At 40.2% G+C, this 19433-nt stretch overlaps 1 protein-coding gene across 11 annotated transcripts in view; it reads left to right on the top strand.

Moving 5' to 3' along the window:
• The window catches only part of CEMIP2 (cell migration inducing hyaluronidase 2), a 60137-nt gene that overhangs the window by 24078 nt on the left and 16626 nt on the right, over positions 1–19433 (top strand). For all 11 annotated transcript variants that reach the window (XM_075741291.1, XM_075741295.1, XM_075741301.1 and 8 more), the window contains 9 exons: positions 222–362; positions 895–1456; positions 4156–4325; positions 8362–8550; positions 11471–11640; positions 14290–14499; positions 14882–15087; positions 15673–15742; positions 18441–18569. In XM_075741291.1, the coding sequence (XP_075597406.1) occupies positions 222–362; positions 895–1456; positions 4156–4325; positions 8362–8550; positions 11471–11640; positions 14290–14499; positions 14882–15087; positions 15673–15742; positions 18441–18569 (1847 nt within the window). The remainder of the gene's footprint in view (positions 1–221; positions 363–894; positions 1457–4155; positions 4326–8361; positions 8551–11470; positions 11641–14289; positions 14500–14881; positions 15088–15672; positions 15743–18440; positions 18570–19433) is intronic.

Below are 19433 nucleotides of genomic sequence, written 5' to 3'. Positions count from 1 at the left end.
GAATGCCTTCCCATCCTTAAGAGTTTAGCCACCTTTCAGGTATCTTTTTGGCTGCTCGAATACAAACAGTAGCATCCATGGCTGCAGTATTGTAACCACAGGAGGAGGTGGGAATCCTTTGTGGGTGATTGACTCTGCCTTGCTCATGTTCATCCTAGTGCTGCCTTGATTGATGTAATGATGCTTGTTTTTAAAAGGCTGAATTTCACATTGTATTGCAGAAAATTGTCCCGATCAGAATCCTCGTCTTAAAAACTGGAGCCCTGGAAAAGATCCTGAAAAGAGAGTTTTTATCAAAAAAGGGGATTTGTTTCGTCTGGACTCAGACGCTACAGTACACTCTATAGTTATACAGGATGGAGGTATGAAATGGCAAGATGAACATCATGCTTCAGTTTACTACATAGTTTTTACTTCTGTGATTAGATGAAACATGTGTTGGAATCTTATATTGCAGCTTATTGACCAGATCCCTACTTTTACTTTTCAGCCTGCTACCAGGCCAGGAATATCATTAAATGATGAATGAACTCTGTAGAGTCTTTTCAGTGGAGCATTGATGTGGTTTTCCGTAGGATGTAGTAAAACAAGATTTGTGTAGTAGCCTTCCTTGTACAAGATCCGATTGTCTTCTGATGGTGACTGTGGTATGTTAGTAATTCTCCCAAAATGGCAGAAAAAATTAAGAATAAACCAACTAAATTCTTAGAAAGATAAATCACAATTGGTAGGAGTTACTTCCCAAATAGTCTTAAACATATATAAGAGTGTAACAGTTTAATTCATGGAGTGGAAAATAAATCAGTAAGTTTTCTGTTGTTCTTATTGCAAACTTGGTTTTTTGAGTCCATCTGAATTTTAATTTTACCTGCAGAAATTTTTTTTTTTCTTTAGGATTACTTGTTTTTGGTGATGATAAAGAAGGTTCTAAAAATATTACCTTGAGAACTCGATTTATCCTGATAAAGGATGGTGGAATGCTTCATGTTGGAGCAGAGAAATGCCGCTATAAATCCAAAGCAACTATTATTTTGTATGGGAAGTCAAACGAAGGTGCTGATGTGCCAGAATTTGGCAAAAAATTTATTGGAGTGGGCCCTGAAGGAACGCTGGAGTTGCATGGGCACCAGAAGTTATCATGGACTCTTCTGTCAAAGACTATGTATTTCTCAGGGCTGGCTTATGGTCATTATACATTTAAAAAGAATTTTTCCCGAGGACTAAATGTGAGAGTAATCGATCAGGACACAGCAGAGATTTTGGAAGTGCTGAAGTTTGATACTCATGAATTTTCAGAAGAAAGCTTGAAGCTCCAGAACTTACTGAAAAATGGGAGTCCTGGTCGCATTGTTGCTATTGCTGTAGGAGATTCAGCTGCTAAAAATCTACTGGAGGAAACCAGAGTTACTATTCAAAATCTTCTGGGAAGTAAGTTTGTCAGAGGATTGAGTTACAGGTAAATAATTTATTTTTCCTTTTGTGCTGAGTGAAGATTAGATACAGATTCTGCTGCCTTTGGGGGATTCGTTAAAGCTTGGCAGTGTCTATTCTTAAAGTCTTCAGAGGATTCTTGTTGTTGTAGGTAGTATTGCAGTAGTAGTATTCAGCGTGCAGTATTTTGATAGTGCAGAGACTGATAGTTACAGGTAACTGGGTGATAGACTTTATTGCTTACTTGTAATTGCTCTCTTCCACTGTTCTTTACAGAAATTAAAACTGGGTGCAGCAAGGAATCTTTTTTCTCATTCAAACACACAGATAGAAACAGTTGCTAGGTGAAGCGTTTAATGCATATGACTTTGTGATTGGAGGAGCAAGGAATGCCAAGCTAGAAATGGAAAACAAGGAAGGAATGCTAACCCTGTGTATTGAACAGCAGCTTATTCATATCTGTGCACTGTTAAAATGAAAGTACATTACGCCTCCCCTGATTCTGCAAGGGGGCTGACCTGTAAAAATATTTTGTTATTGAAGTACACTTGTAAGGTGTTTCTGTATCTTGTGATCATTCTTTTCAGTTGGTCAGGGTTTGGGTGGTGGGACAATATAAGAGATAATAGGAAGTATTAAAGCAGGAAACTCAAACTGCTGTGCTGTTCATTCAGTTGTTGCAAATGACTTTTTTTGCAGTGCATGTTCTGAACTTGGCTTTGTGCTGCTCGGGGTTAGCAATACAAGTGAAAGGGACACCAAGTGTTCTAACTAACCATCAGTCTGTTCTCCAGCTTCCTTTAAGATGGTGTCGTATAACCCCTTTCTACTTTCCAGTATTTACCAGGAAATCAGCCGTGTAGTTTTTCTGTTCTATTCTTACCCCTCACGATCGGCCAACATCTGGATTGCAGTCAGTTTCCTCCCTCTGCTTTGGCAGAGGCAGGCTGGGGCGTCAGTCAGGGTGGCATGTTCTGACCTCAGTTCCCATCAGGAGCACGTTTGTGTCAGTGGCTCTGTAAGCATGTGGTCATGGGATGGAAAGTGCGTGCAGCGCTGCCTCTGAAGTAGTTTGGTCAGAGTTGCTGGGGCCTGGATGTCCTGTAATAAGTACCCCCTCCTGAAGGCAATGAAGCCCGTGTGGTGGTTCTTCAGGTGGCTGTGCAGCCAGCCCCGACCTGGCCTGGAGGTCTGGGTTTCTGGTGTTCGGCTCTGCCCATGACCTCCATGACAGTTTGTCTGAAATAAGGAACTTCAGCCTGCAGTTGGGAAGAAGCAGCCTTTCCTTCTGCTCTGCTGAACTGATTCTTGTCTGTTTTCATTAGTCAGTAGAGGCTCTGTAAACACATAAAATTGTCGTCATCTGCTGTGGAAGACTGGCGATAAGCTGTCCCTGAGTCCTCACTGAGGACAAGCAGGGCTGTTTTGTTAGATCTGTAAAGCGATGTAAGGTGAAGGAGATTTTGGCATGGAGGTGAATACTCTGTTACATGTCTCTCCCCTTGTGCCTTTTCCCACAAAATAGCGTGCATTAAAATGACTTGATATTTATTTTAAACGTTGGCATGTGAAACATTCAGCTTGCTTGCTCCTGCTGCTACTGAAAAGCTGGCCCAATGCGTGCTATTCCTATGAACAGATGAACACTATAAACAGTTTCATTTGACCTTTTAATCCCAATCAGTAAGAACGTCATGAGGGGACTGAGATAAAGGCAACTGGATTGAAGGTGGTTTTCATATCTGCCTTTCAATCAGTCATTAGCAACAGGCTACATTCCAGCTAGCTGACACTGTTTTCATTTGGGGTGAGTGATTCAACTTTAATGATGCAAAATTGTCCAGCTTTTTAATAGATGATCTCGACTGCTTCCTCTGTACGTATAATTATGGCATTACAGAGCAGTAAAGGACAGCAAAATAGTCTTGCTTTCTGAACTTGATGGCAGCTTTCCGTGGCCTGCAATTTGTTTTTCATTTCCAAAAACTTGGACGCGTTAAGCAGAGCTGTAGGAAGGGGGAGTGCATCCAGGACAGTTCCCTGATCTGTGCCGGTGCTCAGCCAAGTAGGTGTCCAGCTGAGGGAAGAGCCAGCAAGGAGGGGAAAGCAAAAATCCTTGGTATCAGCCTTCAGAAACATCAGTGATCCCTCATGCAAAGGTTGTATAACAGTATGCAGTTCCTTTTTCTGTGTCTGAGCATCTTGAACGATTCAAAAGGTATTGCCCATCCAGTACAGTGATTGTCAGCGGCCACTGCTGGCTGTGTCCATCCCTCCCGGCCATCTCCTGGCATGCCATGACAGCAACGGGCTGCAGCGGGAACGTTGGCACTGGCTCCTAGTCTTCCTGTGCCCTGGTAAAGCTGTTTGGGAGCAGGATCCTGTATCAATTCTGTCTCTCATCTCTTGTGGTTTGGTTTTGGAAAAAGCGTATCTTGTTGGATGTTGTACTGAAAATGTGTCTGAAAGTCCTCTCCATTAAGAGCTCTTGTATTTTGCCAATTTATATATAGGACATCCGATTATTTTAAACTATGTTTCTTTCCAGTGAGGTCTGCCCTTTTTTTTTTTTTTGTGCAGTTCAAGAGTCCATTTTAAAATTAACTTGAAAGAGCAGGCAAAAGGATTATTTATGACTTTTATTTATTATTTATGTCCTTTACCTGTTTGTGAAAAATTTGTTAAAGACTGCTATATTTAAACATTTATTTTTGTTTTTCACAGGCAAGCCTGGGCTTTTGTTGGTGTCATAGGTGGTGGAAATTCTTCCTGTAATGAATCAGTGAGAAACTATGAAAATCACAGCACTGGTGGGAAAGCTCTTGCTCAGAAAGAGTTTTTCACAGTTGATGGTCAGAAGTTTGTTGTGAGAGCTTACAGCGAATGGAACGATGGTAGGAAAGCATTTTGTAAAATCCTGTAGTTGAGGAAGAAGTAAAAAATATTGTATATGCTGTTTTCATTGGAAGTATTGGTTGCAATTTAAATTTCTGAATGCTGCTCTAAGTTGTTTTGGTTTGTTTTTTTTTTCTCACTATGAATGAAGTATAAGGACACTGTTTTTCTTCAGTACAACCTATTTTCTTGATCTGTTTGCATATAGTATGTGAACAGCATAACATTGTGTTGATTTTTAATATATTTAGATAGAGATAAGGAGTTTTATAAAAGGCCAAAACAGACTTTTTTTCCTTTTCTTTTAGTAATTTGTCAGTCATGTATATTTCAAATTTAATCTGAGATGATGATTATGAACCTAAGAAGAAAACTTGGTAGAAACCAAGAGAAGTGTTTTATTCTTGTTACCATATTCTGTTGCTATTTGATGCTGAACTTTATGCGGTTTTTCTCCTACCAAGGTGAATCAGTAGTATAAAGAGCCTGGAAGGCCTACCACTCATTTCCTTTTATCCTTTATTCATTTTTGTATTTAAAATATCCTTGATCGGAGTTTTGCCTTTTATGGGCAGTCATCTTTTTCTGTTTGTAAAATTACTAAGCAATATTGTATTGCCTCAGAATTTTTTTAAGGTAGTCAGATATTTATTTGTTAAGTAATTGAGCTATTTGATACTACTCCTTTACTGTTCATTGCAGCCCTATGAAAATGTATAGACTTACATTTAAAAAAAAATCCACAAAAATACATCTTTTACTTGCTGGTACTGTAGAGTTAGGGTGAAGAGTAAGCAAGAGTTGTTGAACAGGCACATGCCTGCAGGGCTATGATCTTATTGGCATCTTGGAGACATGGTGGGATGGCTCCTATGACTGGAGTGTTGGGGTGGAAGGATACAGGCTCTTTAGGGGGGACAGGCAGGGGAGACAAGGGGGGGGTGTTGCCCTCTATGTCAATGACCAGTTGGAGTGCATGGAGCTCCACCTGGGGACAGAGGAGGAGCTGATTGAGAGCTTATGTGTCAGGATTAAAGGGAGTGCAGGGACTGGGAACATTATAGTGGGGGTCTGCTACAGGCCACCCAACCAGGAAGACTGAGCAGATGAGGCTGTCTATAGACAGATAGGAGCAGCCTCACATTCACAAGCCCTGGTCCTCATGGGGGGAGCCCAACCACCCCCATATCTGTTGGAGGGACAGCATAGCAGGGCATAAGCAATCCAGGAGATTCCTGGAATGCATTCATAATAACTTCATTTTTCAAGTGATAGGGGAGCCATCAAGGAGAGCTGCCATGCTGGACCTTGTTCTCACCAACAAGGAGGGGCTGGTGGCAGATGTGAAGCTCAAGGGCAGCCTTGGCTGCAGTGACCATGAAATGGTGGAATTCAAGATCCTCATGGCAGCGAGCAGGGTGCACAGCAAGCTCAGTACCCTGGACTTCAGGAGAGCAGCCTTTGGCCTCTTCAGGGACCTGCTTGGTAGAGTACCATGGGACAAAGCCCTGGGGGGAAGAGGGGCCCAAGAAAGCTGGTTAGTATTCAAGGATCACCTCCTCCAAGCTCAGGAGTGATGCATCCTAACAAAGAGAAAGTTAAAAATGCCAGGAGGCCCCGATGGATGAACAAGGAGCTCCCTTTTAGGCACAAAAAGGAAGCCTACAGAGGCTGGAAGCAAGGGCAGGTAGCCTGGGAGAAATACAGAGAAATTGTCCGAGCAGCCGGGGATCAGGTTAGGAAAGCCAAAGCCCTGATAGAATTACATCTGGCCAGGGACATCAAGGGCGACAAGAAAAGCTTCTATAGTTACATCAGTGATAAAAGGAAGACTAGGGAAAATGTGGGCCATCTCTGAAAGGAAATGGGAGACCTGATTACCCAGGACACGGAGAAGGCTGAGGTACTCCATAACTCTTTTGCCTGTCTTCAGCTGCAAGGGCTCTAGCCACACCACCCAAGTCGCAGAAGGCAAAGGCAGGGACTGGCAGAATGAAGAACCACCCACTGTAGGAGAAGATCAGGTTCAAGACCATCTAAGGAACCTGAAGGTGCACAAGCCCGTGGGACCTGATGAGATGCATCCATGGGTCCTGAAGGAACTGGCGGATGAAGGTATTAAGCCATTTCTCATCATATTTGAGAAGTCCTGGCAGTCTGGCGAAGTTCCCACTGACTGGAAATGGGGAAACAGAACCCCCATGTTTAAAAAGTGAAAAAAAGGAAGAGCTGTGGAACAACAGGCCAGTCAGTCTGACCTGTGTGCTCGGCAAGATCACAGAGTAGATCCTCTGAAACTATGCTCAGGCACATGGAAAACAAGGAGGTGATTGGTGACAGCCAACATGGCTTCACTAAGGGCAAATCATGCCTGACAAATTTGGCGGCCTTTTATGATTGGGTTACAGTGTTGGTGGATAAAGGAAGAGCAACAGATGTCATCTACCTGGATTTATGCAAAGCATTTGACACTGTCCTGCACAACATCCTTGTTTCTAAATTGGAGAGACATGGATTTGATGGATGGACCACTCGGTGGATAAGGAATTAGCTGGATGGTCATACTCAGAGTTGCACTCAACAGCTTGATGTCCAAGTGGAGAACAGTGACGAGTGGAGTTCATCAGGGGTCAATATTGGTATTTAACATCTTTGTTGGCAACATGGACAGTGGGATTGAGTGCACCCTCAGCAAGTTTGCTGACGGCACCAAGCTGTGTGGTGTGGTTCGACATGCTGGAGGGAAGGGATGCCATCCAGAGGGACCTTGACAGGCTGGAGAGGTGGGCCCGTGCAAACCGCATGAAGTTCAACAAGGCCAAGTGCAAGGTCCTGCACGTGGGTTGGCAGAATCCCAGGCACAGCTACAGGCTGGGTGGGGAATGGATTGAAAGCAGCCCCGAAGAGAAGGACTTGGGGGTATTGATTGATGAGAAGCTCAACATGAGCCAGCAGTGTGCACTTGCAGCCCAGAAAGCCAACCGTGTCCTGGGCTGCATCAAAAGAGGTGTGACCAGCAGGTCGAGGGAGGTGATCCTGCCCCTCTACTCTGCTCTTGTGAGGCCCCACCTGGAGTACTGCGTCCAGCTCTGGGGGCCCCAGTACAAGAAAGAGACGGAGCTGTTGGAGCGAGTCCAGAGGAGGCCACAAAGCTGATCAGAGGGATGGAGCACCTCTACTATGAGGACAGGCTGAGAGAGTTGGGCTTGTTCAGCCTGGAGAAAAGGCGGCTCCGGGGAGACCTAATTGCGGCCTTCCAGTACCTGAGGGGGCCTACAGGAAAGCTGGTGAGGGACTGTTTATCAGGGAGTGTAGTGACAGGACAAGGGGTAATGGGTTTAAGCTGAAGGAGGGTCGATTTAGACTAGATGTTAGAAAGAAATTCTTTACTGTTAGAGCGGTGAGGCACTGGAGCAGGTTGCCCAGAGAGGTTGTGGATGCCCCATCCCTGGAAGTGGTCAAGACCAGGTTGGATGGGGCTTTGGGCAACCTGGTCTAGTGGAGGGTGTCCCTGCCATGGGCAGGGGATTGGAACTAGATGATCTTTGAGGTCCCTTCCAACCCAAACCATTCTGTGATTCTATGAACTTACACAAAGCATGTGTATGTAATTTAACCTGCCAAACTATTTTATTGGTTGTGAATAAAAAGGAAAGTTCCCCTACCTCTGTTTTGCTAGTTCCTTGATTACATCTGTAGAGTTTTAAATGGCAGAAAAATGTGACTTATAACAAGTAGAGGTAGCTGGACCTATAAATTGTTGCCATATGATATATGGGGTTATTTTAAAAAATTTCTAATTTTTTTCCTGTCACTGTTAGTTGCACCTTTTGCATTTGTTTTATTTGAGATCCACCAAATAAGCAGACTGTAATAGTATCTTACACTGGCACATTTCAGAGCAGAATTGTACTTTAGAGGTCTTTGGAGCTTGTGAAATCTCATACATTTCTTATTAGTATGTTCTTGGAGATGGTTTCATATAAAGGTGAATATAATCTTGTATTGTGTTTACTTTTTTTTTTTATTAATTAGGTGTCCCAATATCAGGCTTCCAGGTAGAAGCTGTAGGTGGAGTGATACTGAATCTTCTGGATGATGTTAGTAGTTGGGAGCCTGGTGACCGGATTGTGGTTGCAAGCACAGACTATTCAATGTATCAGACAGAGGAATTTACCCTCCTTCCCTGCCCAGAGTGTACCAAGCATCAGGTTAAAGTCAAAGGTATGACAGCAGTCACTACTTGAAGATTGACATGAAATATGTGTTCACAGTAGTAGCCCTGGATGGTCCCTTTCAGCAGGAGCAGTAAAGAAGAGCCTGTTCATCTATCTCTATCTTGCTTTGTTGGCGTAGACAGGAATGTGCACTTCTCCTTGCTATAAAATTGCTCTGTATAATGTCAGGTCTGCCTCACTGCTTATCATACTAACTTTTCTTTCTCCTTTCTTCCCAGGCTCATTGAACACTTTAGTTTTCTTCCAGGAGGATTATGCTTGTTTTCCTTCCCTGGCTCCTGTCCTCTCACTAGCTCTTTTTATATGTGCTGGAATGGCTGTTATGGTCATTACCATTTCCTTTGCCTTTGGTGCCCTTCCCATCTTTTGAAATGTTAATATATTTTTTTTTTTCTTTTCCTATTAAAAAGGAGAATGAAAAAAAGGGAAGAAAAAAAGAAAATGGCAATCTTTGAACCAGTCTCTTTTTTTTCTCCTTTCCCCCCCCCCCGCCCCCCTCAGTTCCCCTCCACACTCCACCAGCAAAATGGTTATGAAATAAGTGGCACTTCCAAGCCTCTGCTCACACAGGATATCCCTGAGCAGCAGCAATCTGTTTTTCCTTTGGGCGTGATGGACACAAAATGGTCATGCATGTTGTTGACTGTTTCCTTTTCTATCTGAGTCATTCTGCTTGGCTTCACAAGAGCCTCCCTTGGGACTGGCTCCCCTGCTCTGCCAGCGTCTGTCTTTTCCTTCTGCCACGCCGTGCCAGCACCCTTATCCCTGGTGGGCCACCAGCCTCAGGTCTTGAGCTTCCCCTCTCGCTCCCCTATGGTGGGCTGTAGCGTCAGTTTGTAGCACGATCTAACTAGTGTTGTTTCACAGTGTTAGTTTGCAGCAGCAGATCAGCGCTCTTCATGATCTGGTTTTGTCCCATTCACCTCTGTACGTGCGACTTCCTCTTCTTGAAACCACTGTCCTCTTTTTGTTTTCGGAAGTTTTCTGTGAACGCCCTCAAACTTTCCTGTTCCCTCACGTCTTAAGGGACTACCAGTTTGTATGTCCACTTTGCAGTGCAGTTTGCATCCCACGGCATTTGTTAGCATGGGTCAGAGATGTTTTACTGCATTGTGAAGTCCCTGATACGGAAAAGTCGTATCTAAGTTCACTTTATTATACATCAGAGAATACTAGACTGTGTGAAGCTGCAAAGCTGACTTAGTGCCATTGAGCATGACATTTCCTGGGCTTTGTTCTTAAGTGTCTCAGGTTGTGTGTGTTATTGAGCACAGTATTTTAAAGAGCAAGCTTAACTTGAAGGTTGCAGTATGACGTTTAAGAAGGTTTTTGTCACCACTGAATAGCATATGTGCAAACTCTGTTTCATCTTGGAAATCATGTACTATGAAAAAGCAGCTTATTTTAAAGGATTTAAAAAATACAATTTTTTTTTACAAGATTTACAATATGGCATAAAATACAAAATCTTGCCTTTTCATTTTGAAAATACATGCTATCTGAACTATATATAGCTCTTTAAAAGGTGTTAAGGGAGATGAACTGGCTCATCTTGGTTTTGGTTGGTTTTGGGTTTTTTTTCACCCTTAATATCAAGTTTCCTTTGTCATAGTAAAAAACACTGTTTAAAAAATCCCCAAACCACCCTATATATTTGTTGCACAAAGAATGAATTTTCTGTGGAATGGCAAACTTGACATGCTGGAGAACTCACCATCTTTTGAAATTATTTCTTGTATTTTTTGCTAAGTTTTTAGCTACTTTGGCCCCTTTCTAGTAGGAAAACTAAAAAGTATTGTGTTGTAGGAAGCCTAGTTGCTCTTTCTTTGCTTGATTTATGTATGTTAGTCAAATATAGGGAAAAACAATACGTAAGCCTTCGAGGATAGGAGTGCAGTCCCTTTTGCAGACATCTATTGTCTTTTTAAATACTCAACAGCAGGTACAGATTTAATACTACTTTTCATTCTGCTTCTTATTGTGGTAATGAACAGGTTAGGCTTGTATCCTTTTGTAAGCTTTGAGGGAATAATGACAGTCTGTATTCAAGGAATCAAAAAATGGGGGGAAAAAAACCCCAAAACTCAAAAAAATCAAGGGGAATTTTTTTTAAAGAAACACATAAATAAATTTTTTAAGGTTTAGAGGACCAGATAGTTTTATCACTTTGTACAGACAAATAAGAAATTGATTGTTTCTTTGGAAAAAGAGTGTAAAACCAGGGTATCTTGTTTTCCCTAATTTTAGTTTGTGCATCCTTCAGAATAGCTATCTGGGAAAGGGCAAATTTAGTTATGAAAGAAAATCCCTTTTTCTTTCAGAGAGGAATGAATACAGTATTTTCTAAAGGTCTTTTTATTCAGAACAGATTACGCCGCCAGCTTTTTTCTTTTAGAGCAAATCTGCATCTAAATTTCATTAAAAGTTTTCTAGATACATTGGATTAATTTGAACTTTTCTTTGGTTTTTATCTGTTCTGTTCACAAACTATTGGACTGAAATTAAGATGCCCTTGCAAATAAAATGTTGAGGTTTGTTTAGGATTAGTTGTCTTACTAAAATACATAGACAGCACTTTGTTTTGGAAGGAAACATAGAGTAGCATACTTGATTCGTCATCTTACAAGATGTTTAACTATCATTGAGTCAGCCACAATCTGGAAGGGAGAAGTTTGCATGGTGTTAGCTGGGTTAATGTTTATCGTGTAACAACGATGTGCTTTTTGTGTGCCTCAGCATAAGAAAAGCTAGGAGAGAACAGCACGTTAAGGTGTCAGAATGCATGGGTTTTGTTGTTACAATTAGCTTGCATATATAAAAGAAGTCAGGCTTGGTTTTAGTCAATGACAACTCTTTTTTGTTTGTTTGTTTCCCCTCTTCCTCTTTTCACAACTGTTTTTGGACAGAAAATCCTCAGTTTCCTCATGTAGGAGAAGTTATTGATGGAGTGGACATGAGGGCAGAAGTTGGAGTTCTTACAAGGAACATCTTAATCAAGGGGGAGACAGAAAACATGTGCTATCATGAAAAGGAGTGTCAATTCTTCAATTACGATACCTTTGGTGGACATATCAAGGTCTGAAACATTTTAAAGTAGCTTTCTGTCATGTAAAGGCATGTTGAGGACAAAGACTAATGCTAAGTTTGGAGGGATTTGAAAACTGAAAGAACATCAAATCATACAGTTGCTTTGTGTAGAAATTACTTTGTTCTCAGCCTTCTCAAAATTAGATTTAACTCATCAAGACTTAAGTCTTCAGAATTGGAGGAAGGGATATCAATGCATGAAATGTTGTAGAAGTATCCAGCATGTATTGCAACGTTGTGTGGCAAGGATTAAGCCTTACAAGTGACATCCATGCAGGTGCATCCTGTAATATTACAGAATAAAGTTTGATCTCTCTTTTCTTTGTTCCGTCCTTTCACTGCCTTTCTCCCTCCCTAAATGATGAGCATTGAATCCTGCAGATCTGCCTAATCTGAAATTGGGCACTAGAGTGTCATGGAGAGGAAAGAAACTGAGTTGGTCCATGATGGTTTTTTTATTTAATTTTTTTAAAAATTGAAAGTACTAAGGTTAGGTAAAGGAAACTGCTCCTAATTTCTTGTATTATCATAAACATAAAGAAAGCTGAGGGAAGGCAGTATTATAGAAACTAATATTTAAACTTGTATTCACTTACATTTTTAGATGAAAGAATTGAGCAGCAGTGTATCAGCTTTTCACTGATGCTGGAGAAGTTTGAGGCCTTGTGTTTTAAATGCAAATGCATTTGTGCTCATTATGTGCTGGTCACAGTTTAAATCTCCCTTTCTAATATATTTGCATGCAGATTTTAATTTTATAGCGGGGGACATACTGGTGGGAAAGAAAATATGGTCTTTCCCTACTGTGTGGCAGCTTTTGTGGAAGAGAAGTAGGTGGGCTCAAGGCACTCTTTTGTGTTTAAGATAATTTAGAGAAAGAAGATAATGACAAGCTGTGAATCTTGCAAAGCATGACCTTGCTTGCCACAATAGTGCAAATACAGCAGACTCCTCAGATGTCTGGAAGATAGAACAGAAAACAAACATTTCAAGTCATCAAAGTTGTTAAACTGTTCCCAGGGGACTGTTCAGCCAAACCTGGACTTCAGCACTAAAAGCATTTTCGGCTTATGTTAATCTTGCTCAAGCAGAGGGAGCCTAGGCATTAGCAAATGTTACTGGCCTCGAGGGTTTTGATTATCCTGGATTTTCTACTGGTCACTGGGACAGTAACATAAAGGAGGCTTAGTGGCAGTGAGGAGAGGTGTTGGTTTGTAGTTTTATTTAAAAGCATTAGTGCTTTTAAATGTTAACAGTCAGACATCTCAGGGATGCCTGGTTTTGACCATCCCTCTGTATTTTAGGCATATAAACCTTAGGAGTGCAATTAGAGGAGGGGAAAAAATAGGTCCACATTGCTAATTTCCGTAGAGGACAAAGTACATATGAAAATGGTTATTTTTGATAAATACCCCGTACAGGTAAGTTAAGGAAATAACAAAAAAGGTTTTTTTTCCTCAGCTTAGCTCCTTGCAGTGTAGCTGTTGTACTTGGTTTCTGTCTTCATAGCAGCTTAGGTAGAAGAAAATACTTTCACTTTCCTGTGTTACTGGTACAGCCCCATTATGTTTTTACTTTGTATTAGGTAGTGTTACTGTGAAGCTGTATGATTCTGAAGGCAATTTCCTATCTTGCTTAATAAGAAGTTCCAGAGTACTGTGTCCAGTTTTGGGTTCCCATTGCAAAGAAGATACAGATCATAGAATCGTAAATCGATTAGGTTGGGAAAGACTTTTAAGATCATCAAGTCCAACTGCAAACCTAACACTGCCAAGGCCACCACTAAACCATGTCCCTAAGCACCACATCTACACATCTGAAGCACCACATCTACACATGATGCAGCGGGGTGTGTTCTGTGAAGGTGGTGTGTGGGAGCAGCAATGATAAGTGAGGAGGACCTGAGAGAACACGGCTTGTTTGGTGTGGGGAAGGTAGAGAGAAGGGATCTCGTTGCTGTCTTCAGGCACTGGGGGAGGAGGGAGGCTGTTCAGAGAGGCCAGAGCAATTCTTGGAGCTGTGCGGTGATAGCATGAGATGCAATGGGACAAGGCAAATTCTGCTTAGATACCAGGAAAATGAAAGGGAAGAACCAATTGACATCATGCAAGTATCTCTGTGGCTGGAGGTATTCCTTGCGTAATGTGCTGAGCAGCTGTCTTTAAGCTGACCCTGTCCTGAGCTGGTGATTGGACCTGGTACCTCAACAAGTTCCTTTGAATCTGTATTACTCTGTGATTTTATTCAACTAAGCCTGTCCCAGGTAGGCTATGCTGGTACGGCTTCAGTATAGACAGGCCCTGATGCAGGTGACTTCTGTTTATTTGAACAGTATGTGGTTATACATAAAGGATATTTAACATGCCAGCTGGTAAAGACCAAACAGTAAAGTGTGGCAACAAGTCTGGTGAAAATGGCTCTGTCTTAGCCACATGGAGATTTAGCTTTTACACTTATTTATGAAGGATACTGTTTTATAAGGTAGGGTATAAAGCAAGACTTTTGTTGTGTTGGCCTGTGGTAACTGTGTACATGTAACTCCTGTGCATCTGGTATAGATGATGTATTAATTTAAATGTCCAATGGTTAAAAAGCAAATAATTGGTTATTGATTCTGGACTTCTCATTATATTTTTAGATTTTGAAGAATTTTACATCTGTTCATCTCTCTTATGTGGAATTGAAGCAAATGGGCCAGCAGCAGATTGGAAGTTACCCTGTTCACTTTCACCTTTGTGGGGATGTGGATGAAAAAGGAGGTTATAGTTTTAAGACTTACCTGGAAGGTCTTTCCATTCATCACTGTTTTTCCAGATGTGTGACTGTTCATGCAACTAATGGCTTGCTGGTAGGTGCAAGAAGAGTAATACATACTATGTTGAAATAAATGTTATAAAGAGCATTTAGAGCAAAAATAGTCCCATCCCTTCTTCAACTTTAATGCTCAGCAGTGGGTTTTTGCAATGAATAAATGAGCAAGTGCAAACAGTAACTTATTTTTAACAGATCTTACCGTTCTGTTTTTTCAGATTTTTCCAGGCAGCTAAGCTCTCCAGACATAGTAGTGTGTTTGTAAGGGATAAATAAAACTGTATGCTTGAATCATCTGAACTGCTGATACTGAAGCTTCACTCTGCAGCTGTGCCAAGATAGTAAAACTGAATGGTACTTGTCAAATAAATCTCGGTAAATGCTATTGCTACTGACATAATGAACTTGTATTTCGGCAGATAAAGGACACCATTGGCTATGACACACTGGGTCACTGTTTCTTCACAGAAGATGGCATTGAGCAGAGGAATACTTTGTTTCACAACCTTGGGCTAGTCACGAAACCAGGCACTCTTCTTCCTACAGATAGAAACAGCAGCATGTGTATTGGTATTAGGGATAAAGTGTATGGGAGTTATGTCCCAGTGCCAGCCACAGACTGCATGTGAGTATTTCATGGTTGAAAAAGTAAACCAGCTGCAGCAGTTAAACTGATGATGATCTCTTGAAAATATACAGATGGGAGCACTTTTATGTATGATTTAATCAATGCAGACACCTTAAATGTAGTTCACATAGTAGTGGTATTAAACAAAAAATTCGCATTCAGTCTTTTATTAAAGAGGAAAAAATGAGTTGTTTTATAGGAAGATTGTTGTTTTTTGTGATGCTTGTTCAATAGACATTTAAGATCACATCTTTACTTCTGTGTAAAGGCATGCACATTCTTAAGTTGTTACCACTAGTTTTTCTGCACACTACTAATCTCTTGTCGAAGCTTATTAAAACAGTCTATCATTGCACACAGTATCTGAACAACATTAAATAAAATATTGTGCATTGAACTAAACAAAGAAGCATTTCTAACTTCTAACTAAATGGGGGGGATGTGTGTGATTTTTATTTCATATGTGAAGTAGTGACTTCAGATATCAGGTTAGCTTTTTTTAATGTGCTTGTTATGAGGGGAAGATATTTCTGTAGGAGCTAGAGCTTTTCCATAATAACCTCTTTCTGAATAATATTGCAGGGCAGTTTCGACATTCTGGATTTCTCATCCCAACAATCATCTTATAAATAATGCAGCAGCAGGTTCACAGGTGAGGTGCATGGATGTAATTCAACAGAAACTACTTGTGCCACTGGTGTTTGTAAAATCTGTAACATTTACACTGACAAAAATGCTTACATTTTTCTTTTTTATATATGAACATTTTTTTTATGTTTGGCAGCATATTGGCATTACAAGTGCAGGGTTTGTCTAGGTGTGCATTAAAGAGATGCCAAAAATCTTTGTTCTGGCTGGAACAGAGGAGGTCTCTTCCTCTTTATAGTTAATAGACCTGACAACAGTATCAATGTGTGTGTGTGTGTGTAGAAATAAATCCTTTTATTTCCAAAGAACTAAAGTGCATTTCATAGTAAGGCTTCTGTATTTTCTGTGCGTTGTCATGAATTTACTGCGTGACTGTTCTGCAAGATTTGTCTTCATAGCTGTAGTCATTGGAATGAAAAATTACTATCAAAAATGTTCATTGTGTAAGAAACAGCTAAAACACTTTTTTGTCAGTCATTAGTCATTTATTTCCCATCAGTGACTGCTGATATGTTTTTACTTGTGAACCTTCTATTAGTGCAAATCTCTTGTCACAGCTGCTTACGAAGTAAAACTGAACTACTCAGTGCATGTTGTGGAGGAGGGTACCTTCTGCATTGGGTGAGAGGCTGAGATGTGAGTGGATTTTTCTGAAGACATCAGTGGGAATGGAAAAGAGAAAGATTTTTGGTTTTGTTGTTGCAAAGGCTCCAGTGCTGGAAGGAGAATATGAGTGTGTGTCAGTGTATTCTTAGGGACAGAATACATAATAAACTGTTAATAATAGAAAAGGATTAAAAATATTTAAATGAGTTCAAATATCTAGAGTATTAAAAGAATTTTGAAAATTTTGTTCTGCTTTTTGTATGGTCTGGATTTTTTTGGACAAACTTTTCTAGTTGACTGTCTACCACTAGGGCGCACGTATCAAATCAAACCAATACTTTTCTTCCCAATGCAATGTCTTTCCATTTTGCCTGCTGTATGTAATATTCCTTTACCTTGTTTTACCATTGCAGGCTGAGTTAAAGGAAACGCCTTCCTTGATCTGATGCTTAACACCTGCCAGGTCTTTTTCTGCCTCTCTGATGTATCCTAGTAAATGTCACTTCCTTGTGTTACCAGAATGTGCGTGGTCAGAGCAAGCATTTGTGTATGTTACAAAGTTTTGCTGCTCTGATATACTTCCCTTGCAGGGATGTAAATGCATTAGTATAAAGGGTCCACAGCTTATTATGTTTCAGAAGGAGAATACTTCAACTGTGTTGATAACTGACTCTGCACGGTAGACCTTTTGCTGATATAAACTGTAACAATTCACAAGCAAATAAAATAATTCCAGCTCCTTCGTTACACAATGGGGCCTGTTGTAAGGGTGTATCAGCAATAGATGTTTCTTTTGTTTGAGCTGTATATGACAGAGGGAGGAGGAAAAAAACCTTTTCCATTTTTCTGAATGCTTGCAAGTGCCTAAGGAACTTTTAAGTTTATTAAACTTTTTTCCAAGCATCAGGATGTGTTTTGGATAAAAATTACTTGAGTCTGCCAAGCACAGAGCTGTATTTAATTATATGTGAAGTAAGATTTTGGGGTTTTTATTAATGGAACATCCACATTTGCCTTGGAATTGTTAATCACCAGAAATGTCAAAGTGTGTCATCATTACGGATGGGAATATGTTACTGAGAAGCAGAATTTCCAGGACTGTTTGGAAAATGACTATATTCACGGAGTGAAACGCATCAAATCTTTTAAGCCAGAATGAATTGGCTTTATCCATATTTCTTGAACAGGAGGATGATGACTATTTTTCATGAGATGGAGCAATGAGTAGGCAGTGCTTCTTCAGCTACTGTTTAACCCTTCAGTGTGCCTTATGCAATGATTTCTTTATTTTATAAGGGCGCAGAATATGTGGTCAGGCAAAATTTTTCGTGTTTGTAGGTACCTGCTATGCAGCTGCTGTCGCAATACCACCTCTTGTGAAGCCAGATGTGGTTGAAAGTGGAACTTTTACAGGTCTCATTTAGCAGATAAATCCAGCTTCTTTAAGATCAGGGATGTTGAAGTGGAGAAAATGAACAGATGCTGAAATTATTACTGCATGCTATTGGCACAGTGTTCTGAACTGGCCAGACTTCTTGATGTGCTTTTTTTCCTTTCTTCTGAAAACTCTTGTGGGCTTTTTGGCTGTGTCATTAAATTCTAATGTGAGCAGAGATGAACAAACCTTAGTCAGACTAACAGTAAGGAGGATAAGAGGGGTTTTGAGTATTTGACTGTAAATGGTCTGATTTACTACTAAACAAAGGAAAATCAAGTGTGTGATGAAATATAACTGAAATGTAAAAATTACTTTACCTCTGACGCTTTTCTGATTTGAAATATTAGAGGATCTTAAATGTGTGGTATTACATAACTTCACTGAGAAACAAAACACTTTTAGTGCATATTATTCACTAGAATAGAGCCTTATTTGCAAATTTCTACTTTCTCACTGGGCAGTTGTTTGGAGACTTTATTTTGAAAAATACATTCCATTGTGCACAGTTGGTTTGGGCTGTGTTCTTACGTATTTACTTAAAATATCCAAGTTCAACTTGACATACACTTATTTTGTAATTAGATAATGCTATCAGTGCTCATGTATCAGACTCACTTATAAGTAATGTTAAGTAATGTCATTCTGTGCTTACTTGCAGGATGCTGGAATATGGTACTTGTTCCACAGGGTTGCTACAGGAGATTCTCATAGTTTAGCCATTGAAACCAAGTCAGAGCTTACACCCCTAGGAATCTTCTACAACAACAGGGTTCATTCTAATTTTAAGGTAATGTATTATCTCATTAAAATTTTTTGAAGTTCTTTATTTGTAATTGTTCTATATTACGACTTGTCTGTTTACATTCTAAGCTGGTTAGGTGATGGATTCATGCTGTGTTTGAACTGCATGATTCTATGTAGGTGTTGTAGAATGGTGTATAATCAGCACGTGTATAGTTTCTTGCCATGTTTCAAGTATTGATGATGTTTAATATTGCAGTAAGGCACAAACAACTAAAATCAATTAATGTTTCTAACGAAATACATTTTCTCAGAAATAGCATTCAGATGCTACTCTCTTATTGATGGCATTGTTTTCTACTCTGAAGAAAGCTGACCCTTGAAGCCTCAAAATTTATTACAGTTGTGATTCATCTAATAGATTCCTGGAATAGCTGTGACTTGTTTTCCTGAGTCTCTAATGTACAATAACTCAAGTGTTTGCACGTGGTGGCACGGTCTTTGATGAGAGATTAAGGTTCCAGGTTGCCTTCAGAAGCCCAGCCACTGGCAACAGTTTTTTGTTAGAGGGTTCTCAGCCTAGATACAGGCATTCAGTATTGTTTTATTAATGTGACTTTAGTATCTTTTCCACATTCAGCTAAGCAAAGTCCTTTAATTATTTCATTTGGAATCGAACTGCTGTGTGTGACTGTATGTAAATTTAATGACATTTACAAAGCCACCTAACTTAAACATTTATTTGTGTTAGAAGTGTACCTAATAAAGTTCAGGATCTCTACTGGACTTTTTTTTACCAAGTGAAACTGATTTTACTTGACAGTTGGGTGTCTGGTATATGAAGAAATGATGCACTGTTTTATAGAAGTTGTGTTAATGGTGTGTTTGGGACTGTAGGGCATTTGTTCAG

This window comes from Balearica regulorum, chromosome Z (genome assembly GCF_011004875.1).
Source record: "Balearica regulorum gibbericeps isolate bBalReg1 chromosome Z, bBalReg1.pri, whole genome shotgun sequence".
NCBI classification, from domain to species: domain Eukaryota; kingdom Metazoa; phylum Chordata; class Aves; order Gruiformes; family Gruidae; genus Balearica; species Balearica regulorum.
This window is presented reverse-complemented; position numbering and strand designations above follow the sequence as displayed.